The sequence below is a fragment of the Bombina bombina genome, chromosome 2 (assembly GCF_027579735.1).
Source record: "Bombina bombina isolate aBomBom1 chromosome 2, aBomBom1.pri, whole genome shotgun sequence".
Taxonomy (NCBI): domain Eukaryota; kingdom Metazoa; phylum Chordata; class Amphibia; order Anura; family Bombinatoridae; genus Bombina; species Bombina bombina.
Window position 1 is genome coordinate 942018895 of NC_069500.1, and position 14764 is coordinate 942033658.

A 14764-nucleotide genomic window follows, 5' to 3' on the forward strand; every position below is an offset into this window, starting at 1 on the left:
AAAAACAGGAATTTATCAGGTAAGCATAAATTATTTCTCCTGTAGTGTGATCAGTCCACGGGTCATCATTACTTCTGGGATATTACTCCTCCCCAACAGGAAGTGCAAGAGGATTCACCCAGCAGAGCTGCCATATAGCTCCTCCCCTCTACGTCACCTCCAGTCATTCGACCAAGGACCAACGAGAAAGGAGAAGCCAAAGGGTGTAGTGGTGACTGGAGTATAATTTAAAAAATATTTACCTGCCGTAAAAAACAGGGCGGGCCGTGGACTGATCACACTACAGGAGAAAGGAATTTATCAGGTAAGCATAAATTATGTTTTCTCCTGTAGTGTGATCAGTCCACGGGTCATCATTACTTATGGGATACCAATACCAAAGCAAAAGTACACGGATGACGGGAGGGACAGGCAGGCTCTTTATACAGAAGGAACCACTGCCTGAAGAACCTTTCTCCCAAAAATAGCCTCCGAAGAAGCAAAAGTGTCAAATTTGTAAAATTTGGAAAAAGTATGAAGCGAAGACCAAGTTGCAGCCTTGCAAATCTGTTCAACAGAGGCCTCATTCTTAAAGGCCCAAGTGGAAGCCACAGCTCTAGTAGAATGAGCTGTAATTCTTTCAGGAGGCTGCTGTCCAGCAGTCTCATAAGCTAAACGTATTATGCTACGAAGCCAAAAAGAGAGAGAGGTAGTAGAAGCTTTTTGACCTCTCCTCTGACCAGAGTAAACGACAAACAGGGAAGACGTTTGTCGAAAATCTTTAGTTGCCTGTAAATAAAATTTTAGGGCACAAACTACATCCAGATTGTGCAGAAGTCGTTCCTTCCTTGAAGAAGGATTTGGACACAAGGATGGAACAACAATCTCTTGATTGATATTCCTGTTAGTGACTACCTTAGGTAAGAACCCAGGTTTAGTACGCAGAACTACCTTATCCGAGTGAAAAATCAAATAAGGAGAATCACAATGTAAGGCTGATAATTCAGAGACTCTTCGAGCCGAGGAAATAGCCATTAAAAATAGAACTTTCCAAGATAACAACTTTATATCAATGGAATGAAGGGGTTCAAACGGAACGCCCTGTAAAACGTTAAGAACAAGGTTTAAACTCCATGGCGGAGCAACAGTTTTAAACACAGGCTTAATCCTGGCCAAAGCCTGAACGTCTGGAACTTCTGACAGACGTTTGTGCAACAGAATGGACAGAGCTGAGATCTGTCCCTTTAAGGAACTAGCGGATAAACCCTTTTCTAAACCTTCTTGTAGAAAAGACAATATCCTAGGAATCCTAAACTTACTCCAAGAGTAACCTTTGGATTCGCACCAATATAGGTATTTACGCCATATTTTATGGTAAATCTTTCTGGTAACAGGCTTCCTAGCCTGTATTAAGGTATCAATAACTGACTCAGAAAAACCACGTTTTGATAAAATCAAGCGTTCAATTTCCAAGCAGTCAGCTTCAGAGAAGTTAGATTTTGATGTTTGAAAGGACCCTGTATCAGAAGGTCCTGTTTCAGAGGTAGAGACCAAGGTGGACAGGATGACATGTCCACCAGATCTGCATACCAAGTCCTGCGTGGCCATGCAGGCGCTATTAGAATCACTGATGCTCTCTCCTGTTTGATTCTGGCAATCAATCGAGGAAGCATCGGGAAGGGTAGAAACACATAAGCCATCCTGAAGGTCCAAGGTGCTGTCAAGGCATCTATCAGGACCGCTCCCGGATCCCTGGATCTGGACCCGTAACGAGGAAGCTTGGCGTTCTGTCGAGACGCCATGAGATCTATCTCTGGTTTGCCCCAATGTCGAAGTATTTGGGCAAAGACCTCCGGATGAAGTTCCCACTCCCCCGGATGAAAAGTCTGACGACTTAAAAAAATCCGCCTCCCAGTTCTCCACTCCCGGGATGTGGATTGCTGACAGGTGGCAAGAGTGAGACTCTGCCCAGCGAATTATCTTTGATACTTCCATCATTGCTAGGGAGCTTCTTGTCCCTCCCTGATGGTTGATGTAAGCTACAGTCGTGATGTTGTCCGACTGAAACCTGATGAACCCCCGAGTTGTCAACTGGGGCCAAGCCAGAAGGGCATTGAGAACTGCTCTCAATTCCAGAATGTTTATTGGTAGGAGACTCTCCTCCTGATTCCATTGTCCCTGAGCCTTCAGAGAATTCCAGACGGCGCCCCAACCTAGTAGGCTGGCGTCTGTTGTTACAATTGTCCAGTCTGGCCTGCTGAATGGCATCCCTCTGGACAGATGTGGCCGAGAAAGCCACCATAGAAGAGAATTTCTGGTCTCTTGATCCAGATTCAGAGAAGGGGACAAGTCTGAGTAATCCCCATTCCACTGACTTAGCATGCACAATTGCAGCGGTCTGAGGTGTAGGCGTGCAAAGGGTACTATGTCCATTGCCGCTACCATTAAGACGATTACCTCCATGCATTGAGCCACTGACGGGTGTTGAATGGAATGAAGGACACGGCATGCACTTTGAAGTTTTGTTAACCTGTCTTCTGTCAGGTAAATTTTCATTTCTACAGAATCTATAAGAGTCCCCAGGAAGGGAACTCTTGTGAGTGGAAAGAGAGAACTCTTCTTTTCGTTCACCTTCCATCCATGCGACCTTAGAAATGCCAGTACTAACTCTGTATGAGACTTGGCAGTTTGAAAGCTTGAAGCTTGTATCAGAATGTCGTCTAGGTACGGAGCTACCGAAATTCCTCGTGGTCTTAGTACCGCCAGAAGAGCACCCAGAACCTTTGCGAAGATTCTTGGAGCCGTAGCCAATCCGAATGGAAGAGCTACAAACTGGTAATGCCTGTCTAGAAAGGCAAACCTTAGATACCGGTAATGATCTTTGTGGATCGGTATGTGAAGGTAAGCATCCTTTAAATCCACTGTGGTCATGTACTGACCCTTTTGGATCATGGGTAAAATTGTCCGAATAGTCTCCATTTTGAACGATGGAACTCTTAGGAATTTGTTTAGGATCTTTAAATCCAGAATTGGCCTGAAAGTTCCCTCTTTTTTGGGAACCACAAACAGATTTGAGTAAAACCCTTGTCCCTGTTCCGACCGTGGAACTGGATGGATTACTCCCATTAATAAAAGCTCTTGTACGCAGCGTAGAAACGCCTCTTTCTTTATTTGGTTTGTTGACAACCTTGACAGATGAAATCTCTCTCTTGGGGGAGAGTATTTGAAGTCCAGAAGGTATCCCTGAGATATTATCTCTAGCGCCCAGGGATCCTGGACATCTCTTGCCCAAGCCTGGGCGAAGAGAGAAAGTCTGCCCCCCACTAGATCCGTTCCCGGATCGGGGGCCCTCAATTCATGCTGTTTTAGGGGCAGCAGCAGGTTTCCTGGCCTGCTTGCCCTTGTTCCAGGACTGGTTAGGTCTCCAGCCTTGTCTGTAGCGAGCAACAGATCCTTCTTGTTTTGGAGCAGAGGAAGTTGATGCTGCTCCTGCTTTGAAATTCCGAAAGGAACGAAAATTAGACTGTCTAGCCTTAGGTTTGGCTCTGTCTTGAGGCAGGGCATGGCCTTTACCTCCTGTAATGTCAGCGATAATCTCTTTCAATCCGGGCCCGAATAAGGTCTGCCCTTTGAAAGGTATATTAAGTAATTTAGACTTAGAAGTAACGTCAGCTGACCAGGATTTTAGCCACAGTGCTCTGCGCGCCTGAATGGCGAATCCGGAATTCTTAGCCGTAAGCTTAGTTAAATGTACTACGGCATCTGAAATAAATGAGTTAGCTAACTTAAGAGCTTTAAGCTTGTGTGTAATCTCATCTAACGGAGCTGATTCAAGTGTCTCTTCCAGAGACTCAAACCAAAACGCTGCTGCAGCCGTGACAGGCGCAATGCATGCAAGGGGTTGCAATATAAAACCTTGTTGAACAAACATTTTCTTAAGGTAACCCTCTAACTTTTTATCCATTGGATCTGAAAAGGCACAGCTATCCTCCACCGGGATAGTGGTACGCTTAGCTAAAGTAGAAACTGCTCCCTCCACCTTAGGGACCGTTTGCCATAAGTCCCATGTGGTGGTGTCTATTGGAAACATCTTTCTAAATATCGGAGGGGGTGAGAACGGCACACCGGGTCTATCCCACTCCTTAGTAACAATTTCAGTAAGTCTCTTAGGTATAGGAAAAACGTCAGTACTCGACGGTACCGCAAAATATTTATCCAACCTACACATTTTCTCTGGTATTGCAACTGTGTTACAATCATTCAGAGCCGCTAACACCTCCCCTAGTAATACACGGAGGTTTTCCAGCTTAAATTTAAAATTTGAAATATCTGAATCCAATCTGTTTGGATCAGAACCGTCAGCCGCAGAATGAAGCTCTCCGTCCTCATGTTCTGCAAGTTGTGACGCAGTATCTGACATGGCCCTAACATTATCAGCGCACTCTGTTCTCACCCCAGAGTGATCACGCTTACCTCTTAGTTCTGGTAATTTAGCCAAAACTTTAGTCATAACAGTAGCCATATCCTGTAATGTGATTTGTAATGGCCGCCCAGATGTACTCGGCGCCACAATATCACGCACCTCCCGAGCGGGAGATGCAGGTACTGACACGTGAGGCGAGTTAGTCGGCATAACTCTCCCCTCGTTGTTTGGTGAAATGTGTTCAATTTGTACAGATTGACTTTTATTTAAAGTAGCATCAATGCAGTTAGTACATAAATTTCTATTGGGCTCCACTTTGGCATTAGCACATATAGCACAGATGTCTTCCTCTGAATCAGACATGTTTAACACACTAGCAAATAAACTAGCAACTTGGAAATACTTTTCAAGTAATTTACTATAATATGAAAACGTACTGTGCCTATAAGAAGCACATAAAGAGTTATGACAGTTGAAAGTTAATAAACTGAAAGGTTATAGCATCAAATCTTTGTAAAAAACACAATTTTAGCAAAGGCTTGTTCCCATTAGCAAAGGATAACTAGCCCTGATAGCAGAAAAAAAGTTACAGAAATAAACGTTTTTTATCACAGTCAACTACAATCTCACAGCTCTGCTGTGAGTGATTACCTCCCTCAAAACAAGTTTTGAAGACCCCTGAGTTCTGTAGAGATGAACCGGATCATGCAGGAAATACAATGAGCTTCTGACTGAATTTTTTGATGCGTAGCAAAAGCGCCAAAAAAGGCCCCTCCCCCTCACACACAACAGTGAGAGAGATCAGTAAACTGTCATAAATTAAATAAAACAACTGCCAAGTGGAAAAAAATAGTGCCCAAAATATTTTATTCACCCAGTACCTCAGAAAATGAAACGATTTTACATGCCAGCAAAAAACGTTTAACATAAATTAAGTGTTATTAAAAAGCCTGTTGCTAGTCCCTGCAAATTAGGCTAAAGTCTTATGCACACAGTATAATTCCAGTGAAGTGCCATTCCCCAGAATACTGAAGTGTAAAATATACATACATGACAGCCTGATACCAGTTGCTGCTACTGCATTTAAGGCTGAGTTTACATTATATCGGTATGGCAGAATTTTCTCATCAATTCCATTGTCAGAAAATAATAAGCTGCTACATACCTCTTTGCAGATTAATCTGCCCGCTGTCCCCTGATCTGAAGTTTACCTCTCCTCAGATGGCCGAGAAACAGCAATATGATCTTAACTACTCCGGCTAAAATCATAGTAAAAACTCAGGTAGATTCTTCTTCAAATTCTACCAGAGAAGGAATAACACACTCCGGTGCTATTATAAAATAACAAACTTTTGATTGAAGGTATAAAACTAAGTATAATCACCACAGTCCTCTCACACATCCTATCTAGTTGTTGGGTGCAAGAGAATGACTGGAGGTGATGTAGAGGGGAGGAGCTATATGGCAGCTCTGCTGGGTGAATCCTCTTGCACTTCCTGTTGGGGAGGAGTAATATCCCAGAAGTAATGATGACCCGTGGACTGATCACACTTAACAGGAGAAAAATATTTTAAATTGAATAATCTTTGTGTTTGTAGGTAATTTTAAACCTTAGAAAAAGAGCCTGTATAGTTAAAGTGAATTTAAATTTTGATGCTAAAGTGCCCAGTTTTTAAACATTTGATTAAAAACAGGGGCACTTTAATTCATCAAAATTTACATTTCACACCTGTTGTGAAAAAAAACACAAATAACGTAACTTTTAATCTTGACAGCAGCTCCAGCTTCCTCCACCCTTGCAAAGCCTCTTCCTGGGTCTAAAATGAGGAATCTGGTTTCCTCCAATCACGGCATTGAATCAGACACTGATTCCCCCGGGGGGGAAGCAGTGATTGGAGGATGACCTATCCATCATTTCTGACATCAGAAATGGCTTGTGACGACCAGAGGAAGCTGGAGCTGCTGTCAAGTTTAAAAGTTAAGTTTTTTTTTCTCAACAGGAGTGAAATGTAAATTTTGATGAATTAAAGTACCCCTGTTTTTAATAAAAATTTTAAAAACAGGGCACTTTAGCATCAAAATGTACATTCACTTTAAGCCAGTGGCACAGAGCTCTTAGACTATTAATCATATTGGGAAATATTTGCTACATACTGAGCCATGCTGTGCAGCAAAGGTGTGAAAAGTGGTTAATGATTAGAAATTAAAAAGCAAAACTATGCAGAAATAAATATGAAACTTTTAAAGCAGGAATTATTACTACGATGTAAAAGTTGTTTGGTTTAATACCTAATTTCGGTAGCATATTTATCTGCGTGTTTCTTGTTTAGCGATAGGAGTAAGGTAACCAAAAGCAACTTAATATGGTCACATACAGAATGTAGGAGCATTAATATGGCTGCCGTGAACCCTTTCACATTACAAAATAAATGAATACATAAGAAAATGAATTAAATCATTCAGTAAGCCAAAACAAAAATGCTACAAACACTAAATATAAACATTAGAATATGTACACCTCACATTTTTGTAAATATTTTATTATATCTTTTCATGTGACAACACTGAAGAAATGAAACTTTGCTACAATAAAAGTGTAAATTTGCTGTCCCCTCAAAATTACTCAACACACAGCCACAAATGTCTAAACCATTGGCAACAAAAGTGAGTACATCCCTCAGTGGAAATGTCCAAATTGGGCCCAACGTGTCAATATTTTGTGTTGCCACCATTTTTTTCCAGCAGTGCCTTAACCCTTTTGGGGCATGAGTCCACCAGAGCTTCACAGTTTGCCAAATCCTCAGAGAGTTCTTTGCCATGAGGTGCCATGTTGAACTTCCAGTGACCAGTATGAGAGAGTGTGAGAGTGATAACACTGAATTTAACACACCTGCTCCCCATTCACACCTGAGACCTTGTAACACTAACGAGTCCCGTGACACCGGGAGGGAAAATTGGTAATTGGGCCCAATTTGGACATTTCCACTTAGAGGTGTACTCACTTTTGTTGCCAATGGTTTAGACATTAATGGCTGTGTGTTGAGTTATTTTGAGGGGACAGCAAATTTACACTGTTATAAAGGCTGTACACTCACTACTTTACATTGTAGCAAAGTGTCATTTCTTCAGTGTTGTCACATGAAAAGGTATAATAAAATATTGTACTCACTTTTGTGAGATCCTGTATATAACAAAGTTTCAAAACATGACATCAATATTCAGATGTTATTTTGTGTTTCAGCCATTTTTTTTTTTTAAATGCTCAGTTTATGAATCTGCACAATATTTTTTGGAAGTAAATAATAAAAACCTGCTTTAAAATGAAATCAAGACAAATGAAATGCTAAAACAACAAAAAACAATGTTTTAAAATTCCTAGATTCTGGAACACTGTACAGTATATAATAATTTATGACTTTTTGAATAAGATAAGATATATATACCCAGGCATGCATTGTCTATCAAAATTAAAAATGTTGCTGCTCTGTTATGTACAAATCAGCTGATCGCTTTTTGCAATCTAGGATTTTTTTAACTTTATAATTAGAGGGGTGGACTGCAGTAGCAATTTGCAGTAGTTATTGAAATAAACATAGTTTATGCAAAATGGACATAAAATTGTAAAACGGGCTTTAAAACTAAGGATTTCACATAAGGTTTGCGATTAGCAATTATAAATCGGCTGAAACAACTAGAAAATAATATTTTTAACTTCTATTGAAACAAGATTTAAAGGTCTTGAGTTTGACCATTTCACACACATACAAGCCCAGATATGCACCCCAGGAATTGTCAAGCATATACTGTAAATTAATAAACTAGAGCACTAATATACTGCTTATGGTTGCAAAGAGTGTGGTTTGCTTTACAATTTTAAAGCACACCTGCATGTTGCAGGTAATAGAGGGATCATTTTATTGTTGCCTTGGAATGTCTAATTAGAGTATGCTATTGTTTGCATTAGTGTCCTTTGCTTACTATGTGTCCAATGCCCACAAAGAGTTACAGACATTAAAGCGTTTATTAGTTATGCTGCTTGTAGCCAATTACAAGCAGCATAACACTTAACAGCCAATCACTGCTCATATCCTGTTAAGAGGTAAAATCTGTTGCAATAACCCTTTGTTGTGGTTAAACACAAAAGTAAGGGACACAAATACAAGATAACCATGCTCTAACATCAGGGGTTATCAACCTAGGCCCTCCATAGGTTTTGAAACTACATTTCCCATGATGCTTAGACACTTTAAGCTGGCTGAGCATCAGGGTAAAAATTTATTTCCAAAACCTCTGCGGGGCCAAGGTTGCTGACCCCTGCAAGTCTAACCTATCAAATTATAGAATTTAAACTTTTGCATTTAAAGTACACTTTAAATACTGAATTTGACTGACATCTTCCAACTTAAATCACAGTTCCAAAATCTAGGAATGATTCTTAGTATTAAATGCTTTTTTTGTGAAATTTATTAGGTATATGTGTGTGTCATGTGTGTCTATATTTTGGCTTAATACTGAAGAAAATTATAAATATACACAAATATATTGAGTCATTTTCTTTCTTCTCAACAGCACTAAAACAAAAAAAAAACTAAGATCTTTCAAGATATCTTAACACTCACTGGACATTTTTCTACGTCATGTTCATCTCAACTAGTGTTACAAAGAGGATGGTGGGACCTTCCTGTAGTCCAGGCTAGGAACCGCTGGACTCCTTCGCCTGGGACAAAATTAAGCAGATCTCTCTTTCCACTGAAGCCCAGCATATTGCGTCCGGGGCCTCCAGTTCTAGAGCTGCTCACCAGGTACAATCTCTGCCACAAATAACACGCACACAGAGGCAAATAGGAAATTCACCCAGGGGGTTTTTATCAGACAAAACAAACCTGCAACAATGAGGAAGTCATAAGAGCTAGAAAGTCATTGAATTCAACATCTGTTATCTCTTAGCATTTGGGGTTTACTACCATAGATGGCTTTGTAACTTGCATTATTAGTAGTTAGATAAAGTGGAAAAATTACTTTTTTTTTTATTCCATAAACTTGATCACTTTTAACAAAAACCTTTTTAGTATAATTTTTAGAAGGATAATGTAACAAAATTAACGTAGCTCTGTACTTCCTCAGTGTTCCAAGTTAACATTTGAATTAATTGAAATAAAAAAAATATACATTAACATTTCAGTTTTCCAACTTCTTTTTATTCCAGTCTTAGTAACGGTGTTTGCTATACATGTAACTTTATTTATAAATGATACAAGGCTATTCCATATGTCAGCACACTAAATTATACTCATGTTATTGCTTTCAAGCTAAGCAGGCACAGACCACTATATAAATAGTTAATTGGTGCTATATTTATCCTACAGTAGGTTTTATATTTCACATGTAAGTGCTCTGCTCATAAGACATATACAGCAGAAAAAAATAAAAATTAATTTATAAATGGCGTGTTTCTGCAAATGCCTTTTGAAAAGGGCAGAGTCACTGAAATATGACACAAATCTAAGAATATAGTAAACATGAATGCGGCACGTTAATGTATTATTAAAGTCAAATAATCAAAAATGATTGATTCTAATTGGTTCTTATTACCACTATTAAATAATTAAAAATGTCATTTTATTGTGCCCAAAATAAGCTTTAAAATTAATTACCAAGTACTGAGACTTAAAAGATATTCAAGTAATATGCCCTTTGGATTTTCTCTTTCTGTTGCTAAAGTCCAAACAAAATTACATGCACTAATTTATACATTAACATTAAAATTACATTCACATATTAACTTATTGAAAAAGGACATTAACCTAAAAACAAACCAAAAACACAACTATCATGAAACTGAAAAACCACAACTTTAATTTGTTGCAAATAAATTTAGAATTGTCTTTTCTTTTAATGATTCACACAATCAAAAAGATTGGGTGTTTAAAATATTACATACTGAGTTTGTGCACAACTTTAGTAGGCAATAAACCTAAGATTACAAAAGGTCTATTTTGATCTTATTGGTTTGGAATAAACAGCAAAAAAAAAAAAAAAAAAATTAAATCTCTTTTTAGTGACAATTATTTAAATTTTTTAAAGAATTAAATTTTTAAAGAATAAAACACACATGGCCATATTTTGGAAATCAAGTAGGGGTCGTGCATTCGGATGCTTCCGTAGCATCCGAATACGGAGGGCAATGCCACATTCGGCTCTTTTCTGAGCCAAATTTATTGCTGTGAATGTGCAAACCAGATCTTAGTGTGTTGTACTTTTACAAGAATAAATGTAGCTTTCTTACGCATTTAGATGCTACTGAAGTATCCAAATTCACACCCCTAAAATCAACGAATCAAAAAAAAAAAAAAAAAAAAAAAAAATGTAGCTTAGTCAGTAGCAGTAAACTATTTTTCTGGTGAGCATTTTGATCAGATTGTGAGGCATTTAAAATATCTATTCCAGATAGCCAGTATAAGAAGACTTGATGGATTTATCCTAAAAATACATTTAATAAGGAGTTATAGGGTATATTTTAGTGCTTCACATCTGGAAGTGCCATGTAAACCAGCTTAAAATAAACATAGAAAATGAAATCGATGTTGTAAGATACATAAATGAATATAATCTCACAATAACACCCTATTACATTTTAAATAATATTTTGAGACCAATCATTCAAAGTATTTAACGCTAAACAAAAATGGACTTTAAAAATAAGTAAACAGAAGTATTAAAGTACCAGTTTAGAATTAACTTTCTAGTTATTGTATATTTCTCAGAGAAGAATGTAGTGGCCTGTGGTCATATCAACATTATGTATTCTGTAATAATGTCATACACAAATATGATGATGAAAGCCTTACAAAGTAAATAAGCACAGTATGCTCAATGCCTACTTTTTATGAGTGTCCATACAACATATACAAACCATGCAGTTAGCTTTTTTATTTATGTATTGTTTGCATTCAGCTACAATTAGTTTCAGTATAATTTACAGAATTCATTCTAACATCACAAAAAAAAGTCTAATGCAGGGGTGGGCAATTATCGGCCCTCCAGATGTTATGGACTACATCTTCCAAAATGCTCTTTCAGCCATAATGCTAGCAAAGCATCATGGGAGATGTAGTCCATATCATCTGGAAGGCCGATAGTTGCCCACCCCTGGTCTAATGATTTCCTTTCTAAATGAAGACCACAGCTCTAGTTATTATGTTTAAGTATTCACTTTCCACACTGAAGTACATTCCAAATGCACCCACATTTATTATAAAAATACCATGGTAATGTTGATGATGAAATAATTTAACTCTCAATCTGAATGAAAACATGTGAGACACATATGGAATAAGTTAATTTTGCAGTAAAAAATATTTTTTCAAAAGGAAAATAGAGTTCCCTCAACAAAGAAGCACATTTTCCAGTGGCATCTATACCACTATTTTGTTACTTAGCATTTAATATATTTACAGATGTATAATATACCCTTGTCTGTCCTAACCGTTTCAGTACTTTATTGTAATAAACCCATTTATTAATATACCTACCATCAACAGAAAGATGAGCTTGTCTTGCAAAAGCTTTGTCTATTTCTAGAAAAGCTTTGTTCAGCACTATTTCCATATTCTTCTCCTGTTTAAGGAACTCTCTGAGCAAAGAAAAAGAAAAAAGCAAGTGATGTAATACAGTAATCATGAGTTACCTCAATACATTATATGAAGAGCAAATGAAATGGTAGGCTCCTACGTTTTTAAAATACGTATTACTTTGATAAATGTGAGATGATTAAATAAAAATTCTCAATAACATAAAAAATGAAAATTGCACTCCTAAAATCTATTAAACCTGGTAGACTGAAAATAAACCTAAATAAGGAGAACGGTCTAGTTTCTGTTAAAATACCTTTATCTTACTTGTGTTAGGCAAATGTTAAGGCTAAAAAAGGGGCATTGTACTCAAACAGGTTCTCTTTTCCAATTAAAAGAGAAGATTTTAAAAAGTATTACAGAGCATCAGGGTCCTGTGTTGAATATACCAACATTTTCTGTGAGGGGTTGCTCCAATAAGCAATAGATGCCTAGGATACACAATCATGCACTTTGTTAGCTTTGGCTTAAATCAAATAGCATCTATTTAACCTTTATTGTGCAAAATTATGTTAGCATGTTTAAACTACTGATGTTTCATACTATACACATATATTTGAAGTCAGGGCTCTGTGAAGGCAACTCTAATTCCTCCACAACAAACTTCTCAAACAGTTTATGGACTGTGCTTTGTGCATGGAGACACAGTTATTCTGGAACCGGAAAGGGCCTTCCCCAAACTGTTGCCACAAAGTTAGAAGGACCAAACTGTCTAAAATGTCTTTGAATCCTGTAGCATTAACATGACCCTTAACTGTAACTAAGGGGCCTAGCCAAAACCCTGAAAACATCCCTTGACTATTATATCCCTTCTCCACCAAACTTTACAGTACGTAGCATTCCCCTGGTATCCACCATACCCAGATTCTTCCATCAGACTGCCAGTTAGTAAACTGAACTGTGATTAAGCATTCCAGAGAACTTGTTTCCACTGCTCCAGAGTCCAGCGGCAGAGAGCTTTACCCACTGCAGCCAACAATTGGCATAATGTAAGTTCTAAGGCATGTGATTGTGTACAGTTGGTCGGACATTGAAACCCATTTTATGAAGCTCATGCACAGTTCTTATGCTTATGTTGCTTTCACAAGCAGTTTGGAATTACGTAGTTAGTGAACAGAAGACAGGCGTTTTTTATGCGCTATGCATTTCAGCACCACTTTGTGGCTGGGTTGTCCTAAAACACAACCACTTCACAATAGCACTTACAGTTGACTGGTGCAGTTCTAGTAGGGCAGAACTTTCATGAACTGAATTGCGGTGAAGGTGAAATCTTTTAAAGTCACTAAACTCTCGAATACAACCTATAATACTGTCAATGTTCGTCTATGCAGATTTCATGGCTATGTGATGGATTGTATGCACCTGTTAGCAATGGGTGCAGCTTGGACACATGAACTCAAATAATTTTATTACAAGACCAGAGACTTCATATTTTGCTTAAACTTTCTTTTTACTACTCAACTGCAGCTTTTCAAAGAAATATAAAGGTAACAGAACATTAAAACAGAGAAAAAAAATTCACCATGTATAGTTAGCCAATGAAAGGGCAATGTTAGAGAACCAGGTATAGAGAGACCAATCAGAATAACCATAGTGACCATAAACTGACCACTGAGCACCCCAACCTCCTCTTTCTTTTGCTGCTCAGCTAAATATAAGTATTTAAAAAATGTTGGTGCTTGTTTTTTAGTAAAATAAAACTTTTCATTGTATTTTGTTTTCTTCTATATAGAATCTTTTGTTTATTACTTTACCCTGTTTTGTGTTAATTCTTACTCTAATTCACTTTTCTGGCATACATATATACACATATATATACACACACACACACACACACACACACACACATACATACATACCCCTCAGTTAGGTTCCAGAAGGAATGGTTGTAAATCCAAACCCAGTTTATAATGTAAGTCAATGGGTAGTGAGGGAGATAGGTTCCAGGCCCCTCTCAAAATTGGCATAAGTAACACCCAATACATTATTTTTAAAGCTTTGAAATGAAGACTTTAAATGCTAAGCAGCATTATAAACCTAAGAAAATAATCACACAACACAGACTTCACTTGCATTTTTCTGCAAACAGTTCTTTCTATGCATTCCAATCTGGACTGATTTATAGACAGGAAGATCTTGTTCCTTTGAAATCTGCTCGATAGCTCAGGTCTGGTTAAACTGATTAATTTCAACTTGCTTGGCTTTGCTGCAACACAAGCGGACAGCTCCGCCTACTGGCTATTTTAATAAATGTACTGCTTCTCAATAGCAGTCACATCACTGGAAAAAAAGGTTGTTATTCTGAACCGTTGTAAATTGAACCGTTGTAAAACAAGGGCCACCTGTATGTATATATATATATATATATATATATATATATATATATATATATATATATATATATATATATTTACTAATTAAAGGTGATACTATTTGAAAGACTTCTGGAGTGCTTCTTGTCTTCTGCTATAATTTAATTTTTGCTAGCACCCGAAGCTGTTGCCTGTTTGGAATCTGGAGTGCACTTTGTATATATATATGGAACCAGAGTTTGCAGTACCTTGTTTTTCTACTTCCTAATAATATATATATATATATATATATATATATATATATATATATATATATATATATATATATATATATATATATATATATATATATATATATATATATATATATATATATATATATATATATATATATATATATATACATACACATACACACT

At 37.5% G+C, this 14764-nt stretch overlaps 1 protein-coding gene across 2 annotated transcripts in view; it reads right to left on the reverse strand.

Moving 5' to 3' along the window:
• The window catches only part of PPM1K (protein phosphatase, Mg2+/Mn2+ dependent 1K), a 57316-nt gene that overhangs the window by 21160 nt on the left and 21392 nt on the right, over window positions 1–14764 (reverse strand). For both annotated transcript variants that reach the window (XM_053703416.1, XM_053703417.1), the window contains exon 3: window positions 11935–12035. In XM_053703416.1, the coding sequence (XP_053559391.1) occupies window positions 11935–12035 (101 nt within the window). The remainder of the gene's footprint in view (window positions 1–11934; window positions 12036–14764) is intronic.